At 37.6% G+C, this 12,884-nt stretch overlaps 1 protein-coding gene and 1 long non-coding RNA gene across 2 annotated transcripts in view; one reads left to right on the top strand and one right to left on the bottom strand.

Moving 5' to 3' along the window:
• Positions 1–10,518, top strand: part of LOC132039882 (uncharacterized) — a 31,990-nt gene extending 21,472 nt beyond the window's left edge. The window contains exons 3-4 of the long non-coding RNA XR_009410519.1: positions 9,865–9,963; positions 10,064–10,518. This is a non-coding gene — a long non-coding RNA (uncharacterized LOC132039882). The remainder of the gene's footprint in view (positions 1–9,864; positions 9,964–10,063) is intronic.
• The window catches only part of LOC132039881 (uncharacterized), a 30,157-nt gene extending 18,601 nt beyond the window's left edge, over positions 1–11,556 (bottom strand). Inside the window, exons 1-8 of the mRNA XM_059430428.1 lie at positions 11,433–11,556; positions 11,192–11,328; positions 9,342–9,484; positions 8,933–9,239; positions 8,729–8,805; positions 8,568–8,618; positions 8,413–8,500; positions 5,491–5,608 (exon numbers count right to left, since the gene is read on the bottom strand). Of these exons, the coding sequence (XP_059286411.1) occupies positions 5,491–5,608; positions 8,413–8,500; positions 8,568–8,618; positions 8,729–8,805; positions 8,933–9,079 (481 nt within the window). The 5' untranslated portion in view covers positions 9,080–9,239; positions 9,342–9,484; positions 11,192–11,328; positions 11,433–11,556. The remainder of the gene's footprint in view (positions 1–5,490; positions 5,609–8,412; positions 8,501–8,567; positions 8,619–8,728; positions 8,806–8,932; positions 9,240–9,341; positions 9,485–11,191; positions 11,329–11,432) is intronic.
• Between the last annotated feature and the right edge of the window lie 1,328 nt (positions 11,557–12,884).

The following is a 12,884-nucleotide window of genomic DNA, read 5'->3' as shown; positions in this document are numbered from 1 at the left end:
ATCAGAAAAGAGAAATCGTGTTAGAAGAACAAGGGGCATGAGGGAATTCTCTGACTTCATAGAAGACATGAACGTAGTTGACCTTCAACTAGAGGATGCCACTTTCACTTGATTTAAAGGAGACAATCAAGAAATATCCTCTAGAGTTGATAGGATACTGATTTTTGAAGAGTGGGATGATAGCTTTAGCAACATGAAACAAGTCCCTCTTCAAAGATTGATATCAGATCATGTCCCAATTGCTTTACAGGGTCATGGAACAAAAACAAGTTACTTCAAATTTGAAAATTGGTGGTTAGATACTGATGGAATGCATTTAACTTCACTGGAAGACCTGACTTCATACTGGCTTGTAATCTGAAAGCTTTAAAAACCAAACTTAAGGAGTGGAGTAAAAGTAAGCATGGAAATCTGGGTTCACAGAGGAAGAACTTTCTAAGGAAGATGGTAGAGTTGGATGCAGTTCTGGAAGATAGAATGCTAACAGAAGAGGAGACAGTTGGAAAGGCATCAATGCTAATGGAATATGAACTGATTGAAAATGAAGAAATTTCATGGAGGCAAAGTTCAAGATCACTATGGCTAAAAGAGGGAGACAGAAACACGAAGTTCTTCCACAAAATGGCCAATGCTCATAAAGCGTATAACAATATTGATCAACTACTTGTTGAGGGGGAATTGACTCAAGACCTGATTAAGATTGAAGAAGAAATAGTTGAGTATTATCATAATTTATACTCTGAAACAACACAATGGAGACCAACCAGTCTGTTTAATAATTGTTCAGTATTGACAGAGGAAGAGGAGTCTCTTCAAGGAGACTTTGAGGAGAATGAAGTGCTTAGGTGTTTAAAAATGTGTGCAGCTGACAAAGCCCCTGGTCCAGATGGTTTTACCATGGGATTCTATATCAAATGTTGGGAGGTGTTGAAGCAGGGTATCATGAATGCCTTTCAGAACTTTTATGAACAAGAAATGTTTGAAAAAAACTTTCATGCCACCTTTATTGTTGTTATACCAAAAAAGAAAGGGGCAAAAGAGCTGAGGGTTTCAGGCCTATTAGCTTGATAGGCAACATTTACAAGTTATTTTCCAAGGTGCTAACGGAAAGATTGAAAGGCGTAATGGCTAAACTGGTAGACTCGCAACAAATGGCCTGAATCAAAGGAAGGCAAATCATGGATGGTATCTTTGTAGCAAATGAAGCTGTGGATTCCAGATTAAAGCAGAGGAAACTTGGTATTCTATGCAAGCTTGACATTGAGAAAGCTTATGAATTACGATCATGTTAACTGGGGCTATTTACCGAGTTTTATGAAGAGGATCGGTCTTGGGCAGAAATGGATGCATTGGATCAAATTTTGTATATCAACAGTAAGCTTCTCAGTTCTGATAAATGGTTCACCAGCAGGATTTTTCAGAGCACAAAGAGTTCTTAGGCAAGAAGATCCTTTATCACCTTTTCTGTTTTTAATACAAAAAATTGCGCAGATTGCCCTTCCTTTGGGGTGGTCTTTAAATATTGCCCTTCATATTTGTGGTCTTTAAGTTTTGCCTTTCGCTTGAAAAATGGCCTTATACCTTAGGTTCTGGGTTCGAACCTCCGCTCAGGCATAAATTAAAAAAAAAAAAAAATCACAAGGCAAGGCTTGGGTCGCATTTATGCCAGACCCGATATACACTTGTTAAGAAATAACCAAAGTTATGCCGGACCCGGCATACTTATGCCTTATGGGCAGACTTTTAGTTAAGCCTTACATACTTATGCCTTATAGGCAGACTTTTAGTTAAGCCTTAACTAAAAGTCTGCCTATAAGGCAGAACTTTTCCTTAAGACATAGTTTAACTTTTAGTTAAGGCATAACTAAAAGTATGCCCCATAAGGCATAACTAAAAATATGCCCGCCTTATAGGCAAACTTTTAGTTATGTCTTAAAGAAAAGTTCCGCCTTACGGGGCATATTTTAAGTGATGCCTTATGGGGCAGACTTTTAGTTAAGGCATAACTAAAAGTATGCCTCTAAGGCAGAACTTTTCCTCAAGGCATAAACTTTGCCTTATAAGGCGGAACTTATAGGTATGCCAGGTCCGGCATAACTTTAGTTATTCCTTAAGAAGTGTATGTCGGGTTCGGCATACGCGCCACCCAAGCCTTGCTTTGCGATTTTTTTTAATTTATGCCTGAGCGGGGGTTCGAACCCAGAACCTCATGATTTCTATGCGAAGCTCAGGATTGCAACGCCGAGGGCAAAAATTAAAGACCAACATTTTGAGGGGTAAAAACTAAATACTATCCCAAAGGAAGGGCAATCCTGCTAATTGTCCTTTTTAATAGCCATGGAGGGTCTCAACAAGATGGTTAAAACAGAAAATGTTAATGATTGGATAAAGGGTTTTGATGTTTCTAGAGCAGCCTAGCAGGTAGGGAAAGCTAGCAGATAACTCATCTTCAATATGCAGATGACACCCTTATATAAGGTGATGCAGAAGAATAACTACTCAAAATTTTGAGGGTGATTCTGGTTCTTTCTAAAGGTTTATCTGGCCTCCACATCAATTGGAGGAAAAGTTTCCTGTATCCTATCAATGAAGTACCAAACATGGAGCTGTTAAGTGCAATCCTAGGAGGTGAAGTTGGTGCTCTACCAACCACCTATCTTGGAATGCCTTTAGGAGCTAAGTCTAAATCCACAGGAATTTCGAATAATGTGATTGAGAAGTGTGAAAAGAAACTGGCAAGGTGGAAGTCTCAATATTTGTCTTTGGGGGGTAGGTTGACTCTCATTAATTCTGTCCTTGATGCCCTTCCAACATACATGATGTCTTTGTTCCCAATTCCAGCAGGGGTTATCAAGAGGCTGGATAGTATCAGAAGGAATTTCCCATGGCAGGGGGATAAAGAAAGGAAAGGATACCACTTGGTAAAATAGAAATCACTGTTAGTTGGAAAGAGATATAGGGGACTGGGAATCAAGAACCTGGAGATACATAGCAAGGCCCTTAGAATGAAATGGCTATGAAAGTACAACAATGAAAATCAACTTTTTTGGGGGAATGTCATCAGAGCTAAGTACGAGAAGGAGAACAATTGGATGACAAAGACTGTTACTACACCATATGGTGTAAGCTTGTGGAGGTCCATCAAAGTTTAATGGGATGAATTCAAGCTTGAAACTAAAATTAAAGTGTGTTATGGGGAAAAGACCGACTTCTGGAAAGATGATTGGCATGAAGCAGGCAACATGAGAGTACTCTTTCCAGACATTCATAATCTAGTCCTACATCAACAGAGGACTATAGCAGAACTTTGGACACCTCAAGGATGGAGTTTTATTTTCAGAAGACAACTAAATGATTGGGAAATTCCATGAGTGGCTGAATTTTTCAGCACAATAGAACAATTTAGTGGATTGGAAGCAGGTCAAGATGTGTTATGGTGGCAAAATAGTACCACGGGATCTTTCAAGGTGAATTTAGCCTACAGAAGAATGAATCGGTCCAATCTACAGCTATACAATTGGCTCTGGAAACAAATCTGGAAAACAAAAATCCCACGCAAAGTTGCTTGCTTTGTATGGTTGCTGGCTAAGGAAGCAGTATTGACACAAGACAATCTGATGAGAAGGGGGTTGCCTTTATGTTCCAGATGTTTCTTCTGTGGTGAAGAATGCAGAGACAGTTAACCATCTATTTCTACACTGCAAGATTACAGGACAACTTCGGAGACTATTCTTAAATCTCAAAGGCATTTCATGGACTATGCTTGGAAAGATTATAGAAGCACTTCAGAGTTGGGAGGAAGTGGGTCTGCAGGCAAAGAACAGAGGTAGATGAAGAATTGTCCTAGCAAGTATTTAGTGGACTATTTGGAAGGAGAGGAATTCTAGATGTTTTGAGAATGTAGAGAATAGCATGCAAAAGATCAAGCTGAATTGTCTTTTGATCTTATGCTTTTGGTGTAATCAGGTTTACTCAAATGAGACTGTTTCCATCATTGATGTTTTAGACTCAATATAGGAGCGGGACAGTAGAGTAATGGAGTTTTTATGTAAATATGGTTTTGTTTTGCTCAGATGAAATATAGATACAGTTATCAGTTTCAAAAAAAAAAAAAAAGGAGGTGACGTATGCACAGTTAGTGGAAAGTAAAGATGAGGAGGAAAAGCGGACGAATAGGGAAATGTATAAGATCACGAGGAAGGAGGCAAAGTTAGCAATTATGATGGCAAAAAGGCAGCTTTTGAATGCTTGTATGTCGAATTAGAGAGTAAAGGCGGGGATAAAAAGTTGTACAGGCTAGCCAGAGAGAGAGAGAGAGAGGAGGGCCCGTGACCTGGACCCAGTGGTGCATCAAGGACGAAACAAGTATTGGTGGAGGAGACAAAGTCAGCCACAGACCCGCAGTTACTGGATCTAATCCTCCACGAAAAGTAAGAAAGTCCGCATATTTTGACCAATTCAAGGTGAAAAGGGGTTGCTCCCTCGGCAAAACTGGGATAAAGTTGAGCCGAAAGATCTCGATTCAAGATAAATTCATGAGGAAGTGGCATCTCTTTACTTCCATGAACTTTTGAACGAAGACGGGACAGAGACATTGTGCTGGGGGCCTGGAACTCTCTGAAAGGCATCACGATTTTGGGTATTGTAGGAGTATAAAGTTTATTTCTTGGGTTATGGAGTGTATAACAACTGTCTCTTACTCTTTGGTCCTAAATGGAGGACTGACAAAGCCATTTCCAGGAAAGAGCGGTATTAGACAGGGTGACCCTATGTCACCCTATCTTTTTGTAATTGCCATGGAGTATCTGCATAGAGAGATGGCTCACTAAGCACTTAATAAAGACTTTCAACTTCCACCCTAGGTGCAAGAAACTGGGGGTGACACATATTTGTTTTGCAGACGACTTATTGATGTGTTGTAGAGCTGATCTTCCATCCATACAACTACTGCAAGCTACTTTCCAGATGTTCTCCTCTGCTTCTTCCTTGCAAGCAAATGCTGACCAGAGCTCCATTACATGGCTGGTATTGCACCTGCAGAAAAGTGATTCTGCAGGAACTGGGCTATACTGAGGGATCTCTTCCATTCAAATATTTGGGAATCCCCCTCTCATCAAAGAAACTCAATGTAAGTCAATGTTTGCCTTATCAAACTGTTGCTGATGTTACTACTCCAATAACACCAAAAATGTTATGCAAGTTGACATGTTACATTACGCCTATCTTCCCCATTTAAACAACAACGTTCAGGTTTCCCTCTTCCTTTAATGTGACTAGCCTATTGGCATTCTGATTGGGAAGTGTGAAATTCAAGACACCGTGAGATAGAAGTGTTTCATTTTCTTGGTCTCCCTCTAATGGTGTTTGGCTGAGATCGTTTTTAAATTCAGCTCTTTTATGGGTGCACTCATTAACTATTCAGCCACAAATATGAAATCTAATACTATTGAGTAGATATTAAATAACAGTAAGATGAAATGTGCAACTTACGCTGTTTTTCCTTGATGTAAAATGTATATACTCTGCTTGCTTGTGACCAAAGAGTCAAATGTCTAAATAATGTGATCTTCAGTTTGGAGTTATAACACTCAGGTTGGGATTCATGATCCTGTTAGTACATGAAAAAAATGGTTTTACAAGTCCATTGGAAAAAAAAAAAAAAAAAAAAAAAAGCTACTGCCTCCGTCCCACAATAAGTGTCACCTTAGGAAACTAAGACATAAATTGACTAGTTTTTTTTCAACAAGCTAAAGTAACATCTAAATGATGATTGGAAAAGCCACATAGTAACTTGTATTGTTGGATTTCCGATGTCAAAAGGTTAATACTTGTGCATGCTCTAATCAAGAGGAAAAGTTAATTTATTTTTATTATATAGGGGTAATTTGGTAAACTTCACATTTCATTATTGGTTTCTTAATATGCGTGTTTTTGGCTAAGGTGACACTTATTATGGGACAAAGGGAGTATATTACAAGGTTTGTGTAAAACAACAATTTTTTTTGTTTTTGATGAAGTAAGGTATTTCATTAGAAAGGTATTAAGTAGATGTGAGGTTACAAAAGCTGGAAACAAATACAAGGTGTCAAATCTATGACTAGGGAGCATTGCCACCCATAGATAGATACTGCATTGCCAAGTTGCCAGTTTCTTCTCAAATTTCTCCGACTCTATTCCAGATTTCACCACCCTGAAATTTAGCTCCTAGTGGAAGGCCTAAGTAGGTGGTAGGAAGTAACACAATGGTGCAGCCCATAATACTTGACAGATCCTCTAAATCTGGCACATTGTTGACATAATAAATGATGCTTTTCAATTTATTGACAATGTAGCCCTGATAAGGCCTAACAAGTAGGAGTCGGATTTGGTATAGCGGTTGTGATCTTTCTGCCTTACAGAAATTAAAGTATCATCAGCATATGACATTTGTGAAACTATAACTGTGTCCCCATGATTTAAGCCCACTATATCTCCATTGAATTTTTCTGGCCTTCTCCAATAGTTTACTAAGGCCCTCCATGGCTAATATGGACAAAAAGGGTGAAAGTGGATCGCCCTGTCCGATCCCTTTCTGTCGTGAGAAGAATCCCACAGGACCTTTGTTAACAATCACTGAGTATTTCATTGGTGAAACACACAATCTGATCCATTTTAACCCTTTGTCCCCAAATCCCATCTTTTTTACAAGAGAGATTAAGTAAGACCAATTGTATTGGTCAAAAGCCATCTAGTTTGCACATAATATCAGGTTCACCACTTTTGATCCTCCAGTCTAGTACCTCATCGGCCAGTGCGTGTCGGATCCTCCAAAAGTAGTGCACTTTTGGAGGATCCGACATGGGTGCAGCAACATTTTCGAGAGTCTGAGCAGCAGAGCTCATTGACTATGAGTGCTGCATCAGTTATTTGTCTGTGTCTAATTAAGGCATTCTGGTAGGTGGTGACTAGTTTCCTAATTACCTTCTCCAATCTTTCTGCTAGTAGCCTGCCTAAGATCTTGTTTACACCTCCAATGAGACTTATAGGCCTGTAGTCTCTTGGTCCAATTGCACCTTTCTTTTTTGAAATCAAGATAATGAATGAAGCATTACTTGATTTCACTATGCGGAGTGCTGATGGAAGTGGTTGAGCGCTCCCATCACCTCTGGTTTGATAAAGTTCGATGACCTTTGAAAAAAGGCCATAGTAAATCCATCTGGGCCAGGTGATTTATCTGGAGCACAAGATTGCACCACAACCTGCAGTTCTTCTTCTTCAAAAGCTTTCTCTAACAACTCACTGTCTTCCCTCGAGATACTGGCAAAATCATGAAAATTAGCCTCGGGCTTCCAGGATTCATTCTCAGTATATAGGATCTGGTAGTAACTCAAGACCTCCTCTTTGATCACCTCCTTGTCCTTTGTTATACCAGTGACTACTTTGAGCTTGTCATATTGTTGTTTCTTCTGGGAGAGTCTGCAATTGTTTGGAAGTATCTGTGTTCATGTCTCCTCCTCTGAGCCACAGATACGTTGAATTTTGCCACCATGAGGTTTTTCAGCTGTGGCAAGTTCTATCAACTCTATTTTCAGTTGTACTGCTATCTGTTTCTCTGACTGTGATAGGATTTTGTTTCCAGCTGAATGGTCCAACACTGAGAGCTCATCTAAAGCTTTGGTTCTTCTTACTTTCAGCATGCCAAAAACTTTCTGTTCCAGTTGCTAATGTCCTTCTTCAGGTTCCTCAATTTTTGTGTCAGAACCTAGTCTGGGCTGCGATTTATCCTGCAATTCTGTCACCATTCCTTTATCATATCAATGAAACCTTTTTGCAACATATATTTTCAAACTTGAAACAAGGAGTTGTATTCCATTCCGCACTCTCCGATAGTATAGACTTATGTCGGAAATAACTCTTGGTAAGGTCAACTGTCTGATTGCTCTAGAGCTTTCATTAGAGTTTCAATACGCGTGTAACGGCCATAAGTATTGATGTTTTGAAAGGCTCTGTAGATCTATGTTTGTGACTTCCTCCCCCGTGTCTCTAATTATCACATGTTCTCTTTGATGCTTGATTGAGAACGTTGCATACCCATCTAAGGTTTTCTTCATTAATCTTAATCCTGCTTGAAAATCTCCTACCTCCTATCAACATGAACCACACCCATCGCCAGAATCTATAAGTTCAAACGATTTTTCAACTGAAACAAAATAAGGTTTTGTTTTTCATGGTAGTAGAAACTATGCCGGAATGCTAATGGGGGAAAAATCGCGGGGTCATGTTTCAGGGAGAGGAATGGAGTGGCACATTTCCAAGTCAAGACACAAAATAAATCATTAAACAATAACTTCGCTAGATATGCAAAACAACAAAGTATATAGTAAATGAATGAATAAATAAATAAATGTATAAATGCACTGATATTTTACTCACAAAGCATCTGACGATCAACATACAAATGGCAGCAGTCTTAGCATCCAATATGGTCAACGAACTTACGCCCACACAGTGCCCAAAAAGACTGAAAAAGAAAGCAAATTTTTTTAAAAACAAGAAGTTACAAATAAGAGATATCAAAGAGGCCTTACTCAGACTCATCATGACCCGCTTCCTTATTCTTCTCATCAAACGCTTTCCTCCTATAAAAACCGCAACAAGAAAATAGGAATTGACTTTAGCAACAGGGGAAAAAATGAGGTAAAGCTTATTAAAAAGTAGTAATCATGGGATTTATGGACATTTAACTTACAGGTCTTCCAAGAAATAGGCATTGTACCCTAGGATGTCGGACAAACTCCGAAAAGCATTTTCACTATTTTGCATCAACTGAAAAATGAAATAGTCAGTTGATTTAGTGAAATTCTTTTATGAAGTTGATTTACTGAAAATATTTAATGTTATATTGAACCTGCCTATACAATGAAAGCAATGGTTTATAAAAGGGCACACTTACTAGTTCTTGTAGTTGTTCATCATCGTCAATACGTAAGCTCTGTTTAATGTCATTCACAGTATTTGAAACCCACTGTGCATCAGGAATGTTTAGGCAGCTAAATCCGTAGACAAATGCGTTTTCTAAATTAATTAGATGCTGACGCATACATCCCTTCCTTTCTTTTACTAAAGCAATTACATTTCTTCATCCCTTATCTTCTCAGGATCTTGTTCATTAGTTCTCTTTGGGTCCAATGAATTATTTTCTGCACTGAAAACCTCCAAATCACTATAAGTTTGCCCCTGTGCTGTCTCAAATCGTGGAACTGAAAAGAAAAAATTAAGTTAAGAATGATTGATTAATATATTTTTGTATCGTTGTGGGTTCACCCCCAGTGAATACCAGAAAAGAGAAATGCTAGAATTACCATTGTCGTCATCATTAGTGTACTCAATCTCAAACCCAAACTCCAGAAATGCACTCTTCATTCCCTTGAAGTACAGTAACCAACTCATTGATTTGGGGCATAAAGTAGGCATGTTGAGTCCCCCCTCCCTTAGATAAAGTGTCCTGCATCACGGACAGGAGTAATTCAGTTAGATTTAACGGAAAAGGCTCAAAAATGCCATTAACCTATTGGAAATGGCTAAAGAATGCCCTCCTTCCACCTATTGGGTTAAAAATGCCCTCAACGTTTTCTGTAGGTTAAAAAATGCCCTTCAAGTTAACAGAAATGTGATATGGAATTTAACTAAATGAGTGGTCATTTTTTATTGGTCCACATAAATTTTTGACCCAATTAAAAATATCTGACCCGGACCAACACCCAAACCCATTTATAAGCTATTTCTTCCTCGTCTTTCTTTCTTCCATTTATCCTTTATTTTCAATTTGTCTTTTTCTTTCTTCCTCTTTAATGTCTGAAAATTCAGTTTCTATTCGTCACCCAGGTTTCTCGTGTAATCGCAATTGAGGATTGATTCCAAATCATTTAACGGCGTGGACTCGGGTGAATGCTGGATGTAAATTCTATAAGCGTCCTCACACAGGTATAAGCATTGTTTGGCCACGAAAAAATCTGTTTGATTCTTTGAATTCAGAAACTGAAATTGGTTATAGAAGTTTGAATATTGTGTTGGAATTGATCAGCTGGTTTCCTGCGAGTATGAAGTCAGGGAGGAAGAAGAAGAGAGGGAAGAAATAATATAGTAATATTTACCTTCCCCAGCTCTCAGAAATGTTGGGAATGATGCGATGAAGAATCCCCACCTTATGCGGCATTGGTGATCAACAATTTAAAAGTTTCATCGGATCTCATTCGTTAAGAAAGGAACAATTTAAGAAAGACGGTGACTGAAATTAAGGGTATTAACTTTGTTGAAAGTGTCGAAGTTGCTAAAGTGCAAAAATTCAAGAGTTCTCTCGTAGTGTCGTGCGCTATTTTCTTTGGTTTGGTAGCGGCTAGAATGAAGCAATGTACTGCATTATTTGAAATGCAGAAGACATCTGCTATGCTATGTAATGATGTAAATTGATGTTTAAATGGAAGACATGCCTTATATAATGGTGTAATTTCTGCTATATTATTATGCATTTTAGCTGCTGTTCTTTGGGTTTAGTCGCCTGCGTTTAGCTGCTATTTTGGTGGTAAAATTCTGCATTTAGCTGCTGTTACCTGAGTTAACCGCTGCAATTTAGCTGCAGCTTTTTGGATTTAAAGCTGTTGTTTTTCTGCTATTTTTTGGGGGAAGGAGAAGAAAACAGAGAGAAACAGCTTAAATGCCATGTGAGAGAGGTGTAAAAGATAAAAAGATACTGGGTTATATTATAAACGGGTTTGGGTGCTGGTTCGGGGCGGATATTTTTATTGGGTCAAAAATTTGTGCGGACCAATAAAAAATGGCCACGTGTTTAGTTAAATTCCGTGTCATATTTTTGTTAACTTGAAGGGCATTTTGAACCTAAAGAAAACGTTAAGGGCATTTTTAATCCAATAGGTGGAAGGAGGGCATTTTTGAGCCATTTCCAATAGGTTAAGAGCATTTTTGAGCCTTTTCCGTAGATTTAATTTAGCTGATAAATTTAGGGCATATAGTAGGTATATCAAATTGGTTCTTAACAATTTTACTAATTGCCATCAGCTCTGTTGGTTAAAAGTTTCAATGTCTTTATTTATTTAAAAAAAAAAAAAAAAAAACGTGCATGTGTTGTATTATGTATATATACAGATCTAGGCACTCCCATCTTTAAGAGATAGAAAATCAGCAAAAGACGTACCCTTTGTGCTCCCGTATTGGCACAGGTTTTGGCGGTAGCGGGGGTCGCACTTCGGGTTGCTTTGCCCATTTATCCTTCCATACTTCAGGTCGTGAAAAAGCCTCTATTATCTGCTCTTGAAGTTTCCTGTTCATCGTCTGCACAAAAAACGTAATTAAAAACATACACATTTGGGGAAAAAAAATGCAGGCTTTCGATTTCAATGTAGTATACAAGAGTGTTGTTGAGATGCTTGGCTTACTATTAAGGATATCCAATTGAAACCACTCTCAAACTGTAGAATGTTTTGGTTTTGTTTTATGGTAGTTTGTTATGTTTTTACCATCTCATTTTTCACCTGTAGTTTTTACCTATTTTCCAGTGATGTAATTTATTTCTATATGTAGTATAAAGTTAGGCATATGCAAGGTGTTCTTTATGGCCACTGTTTCTATTTATCTTTTCTCTCCTTTTTAGCCTTTTCTTTCATTTTTTTCATTTATTTACTACTTTAAAAAACTAAAGAGTTCCTCCTTTAACTCTCTTAATTATGTCAATTAACCATTCAATCATATTATTTAATGGGGAATTTGAGGAGACTAAAACTCTTTTAATCCTCAGATTTCAACGTGCATGACAGTCAATGCATATAATAATTTTATCTTCTCCCCTCTCCCACTAGCAGACTTTAACTATAATATTATAAAAAGTGAAAGTTAATCAAAAGTAATATTGTGTTAAGGTAATTAATTCAATACCTGTGAATATCTGGTAACGTTAAAATTTGCAAAGACACCAATAAATCTTGCAATTATTGTGTGTGCCTGTATTGTATGATCTTTAGGTTGTATTTTGCATATGTTCATTGTTCCTTTTTAATTTATATATATTATAAAATTTAGACATGTACGAAGGTGATGTGTGTGTCTTTATGGCCGTGAGGGCATTTTTCTCTTTTCTCCCTTTTTGGCAGTTTTTTCTTTATTTCTCTACATAATTTAATTACTAAATAATTGGATTAACAAATGCCTCATACATTAAATATGCCTTTGCAAGAGTCCAGGCCACGTACAAATTGCAGTAAATCCCAAGTATGAGGCTTTTAATGTTAGTTTTCTTTAAAACAGAAAAATCGACCCAGACCAATGGATATGTATTATATTTAATTTGGTTTGGCTTTAAGATTTTTAAAAACCAACTAGCATAGTTTAATTTTGGTTTTAACCTAAAACCGACCCAAATCAGACCTATGAACACCCCTAGTGAAGGTGCTTAAGGGTGTGTCTTTTATTTCTTGTAATCGCATACAAATGAAAATATTCTTGTTTATTCTTTTTATTTCTACGGGTAATGGGTTTTGTTTTCGATTAGAAAATATAAAATAAGGCATATAATCTTTTTTTTTCTTGAAACAGTAGGTTGTTCACTGGTTTGTATGAACAAATATGTGAACCTAACTAGTTTCTCGGTGAGATCACTTCGTGCGGTAACATATAAATTAATTTATTTGTCAAAAGAAAATTATTCAATTTTGTAGTGCTTGAATCTCTGGCTTCTTGTTAGAATTTTTGTCCCTTTTTCTGAATTATGAGACCCCTATTTATAGTTGTAGGATGGCGGAGTTGTGATAAGGATAGACTTCTTTCAACCAATCATTGGTAGTTCTATGGCGATATTTGATTGACGGGAACGTGCTCGACATGCAGACAACACT

Source organism: Lycium ferocissimum, chromosome 12 (genome assembly GCF_029784015.1).
Source record: "Lycium ferocissimum isolate CSIRO_LF1 chromosome 12, AGI_CSIRO_Lferr_CH_V1, whole genome shotgun sequence".
Lineage (NCBI taxonomy): Eukaryota > Viridiplantae > Streptophyta > Magnoliopsida > Solanales > Solanaceae > Lycium > Lycium ferocissimum.
This window is presented reverse-complemented; position numbering and strand designations above follow the sequence as displayed.